Source organism: Papaver somniferum, chromosome 6 (assembly GCF_003573695.1).
Source record: "Papaver somniferum cultivar HN1 chromosome 6, ASM357369v1, whole genome shotgun sequence".
NCBI lineage: Eukaryota > Viridiplantae > Streptophyta > Magnoliopsida > Ranunculales > Papaveraceae > Papaver > Papaver somniferum.
In genome coordinates, this window is record NC_039363.1 from 98,391,577 (window position 1) to 98,405,949 (window position 14,373).

General features: G+C 36.0%; 1 protein-coding gene across 1 annotated transcript; it reads left to right on the plus strand.

Annotated features, from left to right (window-relative positions):
* Window positions 1–263: 263 nt before the first annotated feature.
* Window positions 264–1,450, plus strand: LOC113291184 (surfeit locus protein 6 homolog). The gene is made up of 4 exons (XM_026540747.1): window positions 264–320; window positions 405–512; window positions 584–1,124; window positions 1,263–1,450. Exons 1-4 carry the CDS (start codon window positions 264–266, stop codon window positions 1,448–1,450), a joined length of 894 nt encoding a protein of 297 aa, XP_026396532.1.
* The last annotated feature ends 12,923 nt before the right edge of the window (window positions 1,451–14,373 follow it).

A 14,373-nucleotide genomic window follows, 5' to 3' on the forward strand; every position in this document is an offset into this window, starting at 1 on the left:
TAAAAAATCATGTTAATGGGGAGGTGCTCTTCATGGGCTCATGACTACAGCTTTAGTGTAATAATTGTAGTAGCAAAGATATGTGGAGTACTAGTGCAGAAGTTTAGCCACTGTGATGCATGAAGTATAATTTAGAATTCGTAAGAATTTGTGATTTGATAGGTGTAGCCTTATTCTCTTTAGGTGTATGATTTGATTATATTTGTGCCAAAGCATGAAGTTTAGCCACTGTGATTATATTTTTGCAAGGCATAACTGCAATAATGAAGACTAACAAGGAAACAATAAAGAAAAAGCTGGTCAGGGAGTTGGCCATAAAGGTAAAGGCTTCTCATCTCAATTTCAGTGTAAATAAATTTATTCACCATATCATTTTAACTAACCTATATGCATTGTTGTTGCAGATGAAAAACAAACAGTCCAAAACTGATAAAGGTTCTCCATCTGCAGAACCATCCCTTCCACCTGAAAGTAGGCGATCATCACCAAGGAACAAGAAGTTTGCGATAAAGGTAAAGACTTTTCATCTCAATTTTAACAAACTACTTACCTTCTCATTTTAACTAAGCTACACTTTTTGCAGATGAAAAACAAGCAGAACACTCAACAGTCCCCAACTGAAAGTGCTTCACTCACTTCAAAGCTGCAAACCCCGACTCAAACCAAGTCCGCAGAACCATCTCTTTCACCTGGAAGTAGGCGATCATCACAAAGGAACAAGAAGTTAGAACCAAGTGTTGTTTCTTCTCTAACTAAATGTGCAACAACTCCAAAGCGTCGTCGACAACCTGAAAGTGCTAAAATGTCATCACCAACTACAAAGAGACAGGCTACTAGGAAGAAGAATGTGCAATCTGAAAGTGCTCAACATTCACAGACCACAACTACAAAGTCCCAATCAAAAAGCTCTGAAGGAGATACTGAAAAATCTGGAGTGGGGCGAAAGAATGTAAAGCGGAAACTTGACACAAGCAGCACAGGCCCATGTCTGAATGTTCAACTTAGGGATCCACACGACACTCTCGCAGATTTTCAAGATGAAGAAGAAGAGGAAGAGGAGGAGGAAGTGGAAGAGGATAACTCTGATCATGTGGAGCCTGATGTGGAAGAAGAGAATGATAATGGTAATGGTGATGAGCCTGAATTGGAAGAAGAAAATGATAATGGTAATGATGATAATGAGGAAGGTGAAGAAGGAAAAGAAGCGAAGAAAAGAAAATATGTTCCACGTGGTCCAACCCAGATGTATGCACTGAAGTTAGATTCTGCTGATCCGAAAAGAACAATTTCCTTCAACGCTAATGAACAACCGATTGGTGATCCATCTGTGCAACTTGCCAGTGTGCTAGGGGTGCTTGTTCGGAAACTTCCATTAACGTACAAGGATTGGAGACTTGTCCCTTATGAAGCCAAAGAAAACATATGGAAGATAGTCTCGGTTCGCAATTGATAACTCTTTAACTCTTTTCATTCGTCAATAATTATTTAAGTCATAGTCAACAATTATTTAATTCATAGCGTATTCTAATTCAATTATTTAAATTTATTTGTAGAACCGATTCATTGTGCCTGAGTATTACAAAGACTATTATTTCAGCAAGATGGGAACTTATCTTAGAGAAGCAAGGTCAAGGAAAGCTGGTTTGGTACTCGACGCTTTGGATCGGCTACAAGGGGAAGAACAAAAGAAACGGCTGGAGAAGTTAATGCCCAGGACCATGACAGTTAGGGAGTGGGAAGAGTTTGTGAAACATGTAGACTCTATTGAATTCAGAGTAAGTTTTCTATTATATAGAATGCCTATATATTTGTATTAAAAACTTTAAAGTCTGTCAAATGATTTTTTTACTTTTCTATTCAGGTCAGAAGAATAAAAATGCAAAAAATCGTTCAAAACACACCACCCCACATACCATAAGTCGAGAAGGTTACGCCCGATTGGAGGTGAAATTGGTATGTTCTACAGTCTTGATATTCACCATGTGAAAGCTATTGCATCGTTAAAAATATAATTGTTTGAAGTTCTCTACAAAGTTTTATCTTAGAAATATTCTGAGATAATACCATGTTGTTATGCTATTCTTGATGACTCATGTATTGATACATTTATTTGGCAGCAAAAAGAGCAAAACACAACCAAAGAGATTGATAGAGCTATAATCTGGAAAGTTGGTCATAAACAGCGCAAAGGAAAGAAACCACATCCTGGTGTTGTAGAAGCTTTGGTAAGAAATCTTCTCATGTTACTTTGTTTTATTTGTGTGTGCTTGAAAAAGTCAAAAATATCTGATGTTTTACACGCTTACACAGGAAAAACTTGAAAAAGCTCGAGAAAAGTATCATGCTGATTGTGGATCATCCGTGACAGATGATATTCTTGCAAAGGCCTTTGGTGAGGACAAGAAAACTAAAGGGAGACTTAAAGGAATTGGTTTTGGAGCGACACGTAAAAAGGTTGTTGCGCAGTCCCACTATAAGATGATGATTAAAGAGTGTCAAGAATCCTATAAAGCATTGAGTGATCGAGTGGTGCAGCTAGAGGTGAGAATTTAACTTGTCTTTTATTAGGTCTCCTTTTCTTGATAAACTCAAACTCGATAATGCCCCTCATACTGCTGATTGGTCTTAATATAGGGAACGAAATCAAAATGTGTCTGCAATGGAGTCTTACCCTCTCACATGTTAAGTCCCAGCAACAATCATGAGGCTAGCACTAGCAGAAATGTTATCTGTAATGAAAGAGACTCAACTGATACCACTCCAAGTCATGTCAGGAAACAAAATGAGGTTCAAGTGCCAAAGAGATTCCAAGTTTGCAAGTTGTTAAGCTGGTACAAGGAGGACGAGGTGGTTGCAGAGGCTGAAATTGCTGAAACAGATCCAAGTAAGCAGATACATGGAAAACCAATCGGTCTTGGAGCCTACACTGTATGTGTGAAGGTTTCTTATGTGGATGATGCTCTTGTCTACCAAGCTACTTCAGAAGTCAGAACTGTTCATGATGTTGTTTCAAATTTTATCACATGGCCCAAAGATAGAATAATCTACCAATAGACTTCTTAATCTTCTGTGATCTTTTTGGAGACTTAACTTTTGGTAACAAACATATCACTGCCACTTTTTTGTATGTTTTGTGTATATCACATTGGTATGTGAATGCTTTAACTCTGGGTTTGGTTTAATTTGAATGAATCTTTCAGTTTAATCCAATTGTTTATTTACATTTCAGTTTAATCTAGTTGTTTCTTTACATTTCACAAATAGTAGTGACAAAAGTGAAATATATATTCTGAAATATGGGTTTGATCTTATTCACAAGTATTGTAAAATAGTTTATTTACAATCATAACTATGTGTTGTCCAAGATAGTCCTACTACACATAGTATAGTTGTATCAAGGTACTTCTACAATGCTAACAAGTGTACTAACTGTAATTCACAATACTAATAAGTGTTGTGTTAAAATTTCTACTACCCATGACAATAATTGTAAAAACAAATGTTCTACAATGCTAACAAGTGTACTGACTGTAATATTCACAATACTAGTAAGTGTTGTGTTAACAATTTCTACTTCATACCACAATCATTGTAAAATGAAATCTTGCAACATCACCAGGTGTTGTTCAGAACAGTTATACAACTCAAGGAAGTGTAGTGAGAGGAGTATTCACAATACTAATAGACATCGTGAAAAGGTTTTCAACTACATAAACTAGATATTGTGAAACAGTTACTTTACAACATAAGTTTGTGTTGTCCAAGATAGTTCGAAAATTCATACAAGTGTTGTGCAAATATTATTCATAATACTGGTAATTGTTGTTGCATATGTTTCTACGATATGCTACTTATGTTGTCCACGATTGTTCTACAATACAAGCAAGAGTTGTGTTAGGTTATAAAAAAAATCGAAAGAGAATCACAACATTGACAAACTATTGTCGAACCATGAATCACATCACCCTTTACAACACTTGTCAACCATTGTAGAAAAACTTGGACTTTCTACAATACCCCCATTCCACAATGCATGAAATGGAGTTGTCGTAGGGGTACTGCAACTCTTATCTTGTGTCTTCAATGATGATTTTTCCCGTAGTGTTAGCCATATGAGCACTTTCATATCAACCATATTCATCTTCACCACAACTAGTTCGAATGACTTCAAAAGAACTAGTTAAAGATTTGTTCAATTGCTTAGATCTTTTGAAAGACCCAATTGAAACAAAATCGTTTTGATTCACTTGAATCAATTCAAGAACATTATAGCCACGGTTTGCAAAGATTGCGTTCCTTATAATTTAAATGCTTAAGTTCATGAACTGACCGATTTGATAAAGTAACCAGCTTAAGTATGCGTACCTAAGCAACCGGATTTGAGTTGGTTTTGGTTTCCAAACTCATTTGAAATTTTCGGATAGAAAACTTCTGCCAGTATGCGTACGGGTGCGCATACTTAAGGTGACTAGTTAAGAGCTTGACAATTCCCAAACTCAGCAAAAATTTTCGGGTGAAAACTTCCGCTAGTATGTGTACATATACGCATACTTAACCTGTCTCCTTCACCAATATCGTACACACACATATGCATACACTTGGTTCCCGGTTCATGGATTTATACACTAATATGCGAACACACTAGATATGCTTATATCCAAAGATGGTTACATAATCTCAACTCTACACTTCAATCATTGAAACATTCTTAGAGGATATTATATAGTTGTTATTCACAAACTATTTTTCATCAAAGCGATTTTCAAGATATTGAAATGTCAACATGACTTTCATCACGAGTAAAGATAAACTTGGCAAAAGTGAAAGCTTACTAACACATATTTCGAGAAATAGATAGGCGAGTTAAACTCGGCTCGAAATAGCAAATGTGTATAATTGAAATCTGTATACTTATACGACTTTCGTCTCAAGAGTAGGAGATAGAGTAGATATACTTTTGAGTGATAGATAAGTTCAAGTCTCGACAAAACTTTTAGTCGATGAAGTTCCATTGGTTGCTTGAGTAGTTCTTCATTTTCATATGATGATCGTGATGGAGTCTGGAGCTCAATTACACTTAACTATCCTAGTCCGATACTTTAGCTATAAGTAGACTAGAAATCAAGACATATAGTTTTGACAACTAAATTTGACAAACAAGCTTGAGATAGCAACGATTGCGAGTCCTACCGAGCAATGCTCTAACACCTGAAACATGTGAAATAGAATTTTTCAGTAGACATGGAAAAATCCATTTTATCTTCCATAGTGGTTGACGAAGTTTCTCCAGGAAAAATATCAAGATTGATGTACGTATTGCTACAATATCAAAATCAATATTTTCACTAAGGAGTGCAACACTTGGCTTTTCTTCATCTGAATCATAGTGATCAGACATTTCATCAAGAGTTTCAGCAAGACCTTTGTTCCAAGTGTATTTTCTACGACACTCATTAACAAATGACCAAAACCTTTACACTTGAAGCACTGTGGCATATTCTCATCATTAGTGTCAACGGTGTCTCTATTTTTAGTAAGGGAATGGTCGTGAGGTTTGAATGATGACCTGGGTTTATCTCTGATGAACCGTTTACTTCTCTTCAACAGAATATCTCTAAACTGTCTAGTGATCAGTGAAAATAAGTTGTCAAGATCTTCATCTGATGAATCAGTCTCAATAGGATCAACTTCAGAGTTGCCAACACTTTTACTTTTACCAAGTAATTTAGTGTTCTTTTGTGCTTTGAAAGCAATATCCTTCCCGGATTTGGATTTATGCTCATGATCAAAGATCTTTAACTTCCCAACAAGAGTATTTCTGGATAAGGTATCAAGGTTATTTCCTTCAACGATGGCATGCTTCTTAGAATCGTATATAGATGGAAGCGGTCTGCGATTTTTATCACACTGTCCTTTTCAGGAATAGTCTTACCTAACACAAAAGATGTATTAACAATTTCAGACACTTTGTGATTAAACTCATCAAATGAATCTTCATCATCCATACGAAGGTTTTCCCAATCATAACATAGGTTTTGAAAACTAGCTTCTTTCTTAGAGAAATTTCCTTCGAATATAGTTTCTAAGATATACCAGGCTTCTTTAGACTTAGTGTACATAGTCACATGGTACTGAAGATCTGGGGTAATGGCATGTATGATGGAATTTAGGCCATCAGAATTTTTCTTCGCAGCAAGGATCTCGTCAGGAACATACTCACCAATATCCTTTGGAACAGTAACATCGCCTTCTGTAACTATAACGCCCTCTAAGCTAGCAGCTGACTAATCCAAGAGATTAACTAAATAAAGAGGCACTAAGAATCTAAATCATGTTCTTAAGTATTCAATTAAGAGATGCGATACAAAACTTAACCCAAAACTAACCCGCTCTGAAACATATATATACAAGAAGTCCTCTCAAATGTTACATATACAATAGTCATTTGGTTTACAAGTAGAATATACAACATAATAAACATAGCAATAGACTCAACGCCACAAAGCTTCCGCTGCGCAACTCTGATCTGTCTCTGAAACTGAAACTGGGAATGGATGAGCACATCATCCCTAAAAGGGGTGCCCCGTAGGAATAACAACTAGCTTTCAAGTAATCATTAGTATGGTTTGAAGACAATGCAGGTTTAATTGAAAGACGATAAAACAAGGAAAGACAATAAAACATAATGTAGAAACTTCTTCAAAGACATCCATAAATAACAGTAAACATCCATGTATCAGATGTGTGTTGCCGCACATAAGGGAAGAGTAATATTCGTGCTAACCACACTCATTAGGTAATATTCGTGCTAACCACACTCATTAGAATACTTGATATAAAGGAAGAATAATATTCGTGCTAATCACACTCATTAGGTAATATTCGTGCTAACCACACTCATTAGAATACTGATATTGTATCGGTACACATCTCATACCACACAAAGCACACAAACATATGCATGAATTTCACAACACCAAGATTGATTTGTAAAACAATAATGAATACAAGAGAGTTCGTTATCGATTCCCACCTCTTTTGATGACAAGCCACGCCTACTTCGAGATCCACGATCTTCCGGTTCATCCTTTGAATCGATCGTTGTTAATATAGACTAACTGTTAATCACACAAGAAGTCTAAGAATTTATTCAAAAGGATCATACAAGTCTATCTAATGGTTCTAAGCCCATTTATGACTTTACACCTTTTCATTCTCTATCTTTAGCATAGCTAAGGTTTACTAATTAAACTGGGTTGGTTTTATAGTCTATTGAATATGTATTATAAATGTCTACAACTTTGTAGAAGGAACCAAATGCTAAATCAAACTATAAGGGGTCCAAATATCAAACTAGGAAAACTAATCCTAAGCACAAGCCCTCTTAACTAGACCATTAAACTAAGGTTCATTCCATTAGTCAACTAACGGTATCTAACGGTCAAAAGGGTCAACTGAGTCAACTCGGTAAGGAAAGGGAACTCACTGAGTCAATACGATTCAGCTCAATCAAATTTACTAAGTCAGACACACTGAATCAGTCATACATCTAACTGAACAGTAAGGCTTAAGGCTAAAGCCTACACATGCTAAAGAACACCACTGCACATTCATTGGTGCAACACATCTAAACTCATTTACAACTTCCACTTTATTACCATTTCAATTTAATCTAACAACATCTAAAACTCCCATTACAATACAAATATATTCAATTAACTGAACTTCATAATTTAACTACAAACTTAGCTTTACCTGCAAACGTAGTTCCAAGATTTCACAGCAATCACTATGTACAACTTTAAATCACCATTTTAATCGTAATCATTTTTCTTACACCAGTTCACTCACTATCCATCTCATCTCTAAGTCTAACTCCCACATCTTTGTTTCCCCTACAGCATCTCTCCTGTAACAGCCAGCTTCCACTAAAACTACAACTGCAGTTCATAAACTACCAACACCACAATAACTTCATCTCCCACTACACCAAATTTTGGGATCCATAACAGAACTGAGTCGTTAGTAAAACGGGTTGTAACGGCTCTTTCCTGTTGCAAAAGTGGGTGTTACATTTTTTCGTAACGGCTTTGTGGCCGTTACGAATTTGGGTTGTAACGGCCCTCGTAATAGGTGTGAGCCGTTACGAATTTGCCACATGGTAACAGCTAAGGGATGCTACGAATTTTATTTGTAACACCACTGTCGTAACACCGCCGATCCATTACTACGTGGCATATTGTAACATCTTAGAGCCGTTACTACGTGGCATATTGTAACAGCTTGGAGCCGTTACGAACTTTTTTGTAACAGTAAAAAAATTACTGCCAGTCAACCTTGACCTGGTCAATGTTGACTGGCAGTTCATTTTCTGCCGGAAATAAGCCGGAATTCTAGGTTCTATGCCCTGCATATACCTTTCAATACATTCGTCATCCACACTCAACAGCATATCACATTCATTCAATTCAATCTATTCATCTCACATTCATTCAATTCATATCAGATTCATATAACAAAAGAACTGAAATTTCTTTAAGTATCAAACCTTTTTTTTTGTTAAGTATCAAATTTCTAAGAGAATACATGGAAGGTTCCAAATTTCTAACTGCCTACAAAAATTAAAAAACTTGAATACATGGAACTTGCAGATCTTGAAGTTGCTTTGTTCTCCACCCTTTCTGATGAAATAGAGCAACTCAACTTTATGAAAGGCGGGGGTCTAACAACACCACCCAATAATTCGATTAGCAATCTATATGGACTAACTCCGAAATACATTGCTAGAGAATCAACTAGACAGTCAGACTCAATCTAGATAAAGTATCTCAAGGAGTTAATATATCTCACTTGTTTTGATTTACTCAAGCTAAAACGATAGCGAGTCTTTAATCAATCACAAGGAATAACTTGGACGGTACCAAAGACCAATGTCCAAGGATCAATCAATATCAATCAACAACCAAAAGTTGGATTTCCAATTGATGATCTTAACGCACAACCTGTATTATTTCAATTATATAAAATATAATGCGGAAAAGAAATAACACAGACACCAGAAGTTTTGCTAACGAGGAAACCGCAAATGCAAAAAAAAACCGGGACCTAGTCCATATTGAATACACACTCTATTAAGCCTCTACAGACACTAGCCTACTACAAACTAACTTCGAACTGGACTATAGTTGAACCCCAATCAGTCTCCCACCGATCCAAGGTACAGTTGCACTCCCTACGCCTCTGATCCCAGCAGGATATTGCGCACTTGATTCCCATAGTTGATCTCACCCAAAACTAAGAGTTGCTACGACCCAAAATCGCAGGCTTTGATAATAAACAAATCTGTCTCACACGGAAAAGTCTATCAAAGGATAAATCTGTCTCCCACAGATAAACCCTAGGTTTTGTTCCGTCTTAAGATATGAAATCCAGGTGAACATGAACCAATTGATAATCCGGTCTTATATTCCCGAAGAACATCCTAGATTAATCAATTACCTCACAAAAATCTTAATCGTATGGTAGCGAAACAAGATGTCGTGGAATCACAAACGATGAGACGAAGGTGTTTGTGATTACTTTTATATCTTTCCTATTGGAGAACTCTCACGATCTCAAGCCAATAAATATGATTGTACTCGTACGATAGAAGATGCAAGATCAGATCACATAACTAAGATAAAAGTAGCATCGGTCTGGCTTCACAATCCCAACGAAGTCTTTAAGTCGTTAACCTGGTTTAGAAGAAGAAAACCAAAGGTTAAAGGAGAACCGACTCTAGCGAGCGCACTAATATCACACAGACGTGTGGGGATTAGTTTTCCCAATGTTAGATGTCTCCTTTATATAGTCTTCAAATCAGGGTTTTGCCTTAGTTACAAATAAATCCATACTCACCGTTAGATGAAAACCTGATTTAGATTCAAGCTAATATTATTCAACCGTTAAATCGAAAACTTAGCTTATCACACACACTTGAGGTATACGTTTACTGGGTTCGTAAAAACCATGCCCAAACGTGTACGTGTATGTTGGTTCAACATAGTAACCCAAAAAGGTTAACCATATGAGCTTTTCATATTAACCTTGTTCTTCTTCACCATAACTAGTTCAATTGACTTCAAATGAACTAGTTAGAGAGTTGTACAATTGCTATGAGATCTTATGTAACTACATAAGACACAACTGAAACAAAGATGATTCGATTTGATTAAATCGGCTCATGAACTTTAGCCACGGTTTGCATAAAGCATTCCTTAGTAATTTAAGTTTCATGTTCAGAGCACATCTTTATATCATAACCACTTAAGTTCACAAACAAGTTCGCGGACTTAAGATAACCGGCAGAGTTTTCCAAACTCAGCAGAAATTCTCGGGTCGAAAACTTCAGCCAGTTCGCGGACTTAACACACAAACAAGTTTTTGGAAATCCCAGCAGAAATTCTCGGTACAAGAACTTCCATCAGTTGGCGGACTGAGTTTACAAACTGAGTTCACGGACTTGGCAAAGCCAATTCCTCCGGTTTCTCTCAATCAACAAAGTTCCAAAACTTCGGATTAAGGAATAAGACTTATGCACATATGTGTTACCACACAATGCTTATATCCATCACTGGTTATGTAGACCTAAACCCTCATTCCAACCATTGAGACATTCTTAGAGGACGTTATATAGTTGTTACACTAATTCTTGTCAAAGCAATTTTCAAAGTGATTGAAACATTATGACTTTCGTCACTAGGTGACACGATTTCGAGAAAATGATAAGTAGAGTATACTCAGCTCGAAATGTCAAATGTGTATGATCCAGTCTATATAACATACGACTTTTGTCTCATAAGAAGTAGGAGATAGAATAGATATACTTTTGAGTGATAGATAAGTTCAAGTTTCCACGTACCTTTTTGTTGATGAAGTTCCACGGTTCCTTGAATAGATCTTCGTCATTGTATGATGAATCGCCATGAAGTCCTTGAGCTCAACTACACTTTTCTATCCTAGTCCGAGACTTAGCTATAATAGACTAAAAATCAAGACTCATAGTTTTGATCACTAACATTGACAAACATGCTGGATATAGCAACGCATGCGAGGTTGACTGATCTATGCTCTAGGAATCTCCCCCTTTGTCAATTGTAGTGACAAAAACATTAATACATATGGAATACAAAAAAGATAAACTTTAGTGGCTCCTATTCCATAGTCTAATCTTCAACGTTCCTTGAAATCTTCGTCCTTCCAAGTACTTCAATGATCCCAAAGGTTGTAAGTTTAGCACCACCGTTGTTGAATATCCGTAGCTATAACAATGAGAGAAATCGATATTCTCGATCATTATTATACAGTGACATAGTATTATTATGTAACATCAAATTCCAATTGCATCACGACTTTAACAACAACAATACTATCGTGATATGTATCACTCCCCCTTAGTCAATACTCCATCTCGATTATGGAAACCACTCCCCCTTACACAATGATCCGAAAACCATATGTATTTGTAGTGTGAACTACATTATTTCTCCCCCTTTTTGTCAATAAAATTGGTAAATGTAAAAGAACGGGATCATAATGAAATTTCCACGAGAGACATTTCATAGACTAAAAGAAAAAATACATACCAACTTAATTTAGATGCAATCATAAAGCCGAAGCTAAATGCATTCATCAAGGAGTTTTAAGATACAAGATAACCCCTATAAAATTCCACAGCCGCACACCCCGCAAGATATTACCATTAAACACAAGTTCAAAAGAACTCTCCCCCATTTGATGTCATTCCCGAAAGAACAACAAGAGCGACCTTAATTTCGAAAAAAAATAAGGATTTTTTAATTGGACACCAAAAACCAAAGGAATGATTTTCTATATCCAAAACTCAACCAAATTAATCACAAGTAAACCCATGATTAATTTAATTGGAATACGCAACTAAATCAAACCACAAAAGTGATCGATTTTATTGATTGTGCTCAAAATAAGTAAACTTACGGAGCAAGGACTAAGCCAATCACATGGAGATGACTAACTTAATCGTTCAAATACTCAACATAAGGAAAACCTTACGGAATATACAACTATATTAACCAAAGAGCATGATTAGTATAGCCGTTCATATACTCAACACAAGAACTTGTGGAATATATGAAAACTCAACTAGATTAATTACAAGAGAACCTAAAGTTAATCTAATTGGAATACACAACCAAACTAATCACCGAAGTAATCAATTTAATTGTCACAAGATTTTGCTCGACAAAAGAATACTTTCGGAGCAAATAACTAAATAACCAATCAAGATGATTAATTTATTTCAAGAGTGCTCAACATATCTCATGGAACAATCAAAAAAGCCAAAATTAATCGACTTAGTTGTATCGTGCTCAACATGAGACACACAATGGAGCCTTCACGGTAGTACATAACAAAATTGATCAATGAAGATCAATACCGTGGATAACATACAAAGATCTGTTCTATTTTCCATAATTATATGCATAACAACATAATGGACTTTATCCTTGTCTTACAAAAGATTTCATCCTATTTTCCATCAAATACATGACTGCATAGGCATAACTTTTGTAATTATCAAAAGTCCATTCGTCCTTTCATCAATACGAATATCAATTTATGAACGACTTTACTTTTGATAACATATGGGATCTTCAGGTTCACGGACGCAAACAATACATATCCCATAAAAATATTGCAATACTTCAAAATCAAACAAATTAATACTGCAATAACCATCATCCTCCAAATATTTTTAGAATGTAAAACAAATAAATCTAAAAAATAACACAGGAAGATGAAAACATAATAGTTATGTGTAGTCACAAATCATCGTTATTCAAGGCACTAGTTTTCTTCCAACTAAACCAAAAAGAAGACGTACTAGGCATTAATAAACTTTTCCAAAGCTTCTTCAGAGAACTCTTTCTCGTTATTGAAAAATCCATTGACAAAAGGATCATTCAACTCCTCCAAATATTTTGAAAATGCTGTCAACTTACTAAGTTCCTTTTCTAGTTTTCGTACAGTGTTTGAGGATTGAGAGAACATTCGTTCATAGTGAATTATATCTTCTAAGGATGCAACAATCCGAGATTTTAAGCTGTTTCTTTTGCTGATGAACTGTTTTACCAGATTCCTGAAGTTTTCATCACATTGATAAGAAGACAAGAACCAGTTTGAGGAAGGATTTTTACCATTAATTGTAGCCTTCACTTTCTTCAAACTTGTGGAGGGAATTCCGTTACACCGACGTACGTTAGCTGCCAGAGTTGGATTCCTGCTTGTACTGCATCTAATAACAGGTGCCATGGAACAAAAACTTTTGAGACTCACCGTTTGCGAATGACTAAAACCCTAGACAAACAGAAGCTTTTTTATTTTTTTTGATATTTATATAGTTATAAACAAAACTTTTTAACCAAAAATATACACCTTGAGCCAAAAGACGCAAATCCCCATTTTCTCAAGACAAACATGGGGATACGAACGTCTAGGGTTAGGTAGAAACGATGGGACCAAAAAGTTCCCCTTGTTTATCCCATAGTGACTTTCTAAGGTAAGACACTTGAGCAGAGAATCTTCTTCTTTTGTTCCTGAAAGTGCTTGTCACATAGGACTTGCTACAGTTATTAGGTTGAAAGGTCGGGGTACATTCCGTAGTAACAACCGTTTCTTTAGACTCAGATTCTTCGACTTGTGAGTGTCCTTGAGGAATGAGCTTGAGATTATCTCTGAAATTGTCTGAATAATCTCCCTTATTCCTGGATACACATATAGAACCAATATTATAGACTTTGGACTTGCACGGTACAAGGTTCCACACAACTTGTCTATGAAGTTTATCTAGCTCATCATCCATTGTCTTTTCCCAAGAAATGTTGTTTGGAGTTATATCAATATTTTCTGGTTCTAATTGGGAAGAATAGAACCAACCAGAAGTTCTCCTTTTGTTCTGATTGTAGAGACTTTTCCACTTTTAGAAACGATAGATGACACACAAAGTTGAGAATCGCCTAACACATGTAGAAAAGGGCCACAACGACTGTCACTACACCATTGAAGGGAAGAGATAGAACACAAGGAAAGATTACCCATATTATCAGTACTTTTCTGTTTGGAATTTCCTGACAGAATTGTATGTCCTTTTTGAGTAACACAAGATTGTAAAGTATTCTTGCAAGGATTACTCGCAGCCTCCAGACTCTTTGAAGAAGGTGTACAGGCTTGTTGAGGATGAACGGATGAGTATCCATATAATCCAGACCCTTGGCATTTATCTGAGTGGTTTCTAGTCACATCAGTTTTCTCAACAACCAATCGTTGAACATTATCTGAATGGTGAAAATTATCTAA

Bases quoted from the DNA above. Each gene is read 5' to 3' on its own strand.
- LOC113291184 (XM_026540747.1), top strand. From the start codon at position 264: ATGAAGACTAACAAGGAAACAATAAAGAAAAAGCTGGTCAGGGAGTTG. The intron at 321-404 runs GTAAAGGCTTCT...TTGTTGTTGCAG, and splicing joins TCAGGGAGTTGGCCATAAAG to ATGAAAAACAAACAGTCCAA. The intron at 1,125-1,262 runs GTAATGGTGATG...CACTGAAGTTAG, and splicing joins GGAAGAAGAGAATGATAATG to ATTCTGCTGATCCGAAAAGA.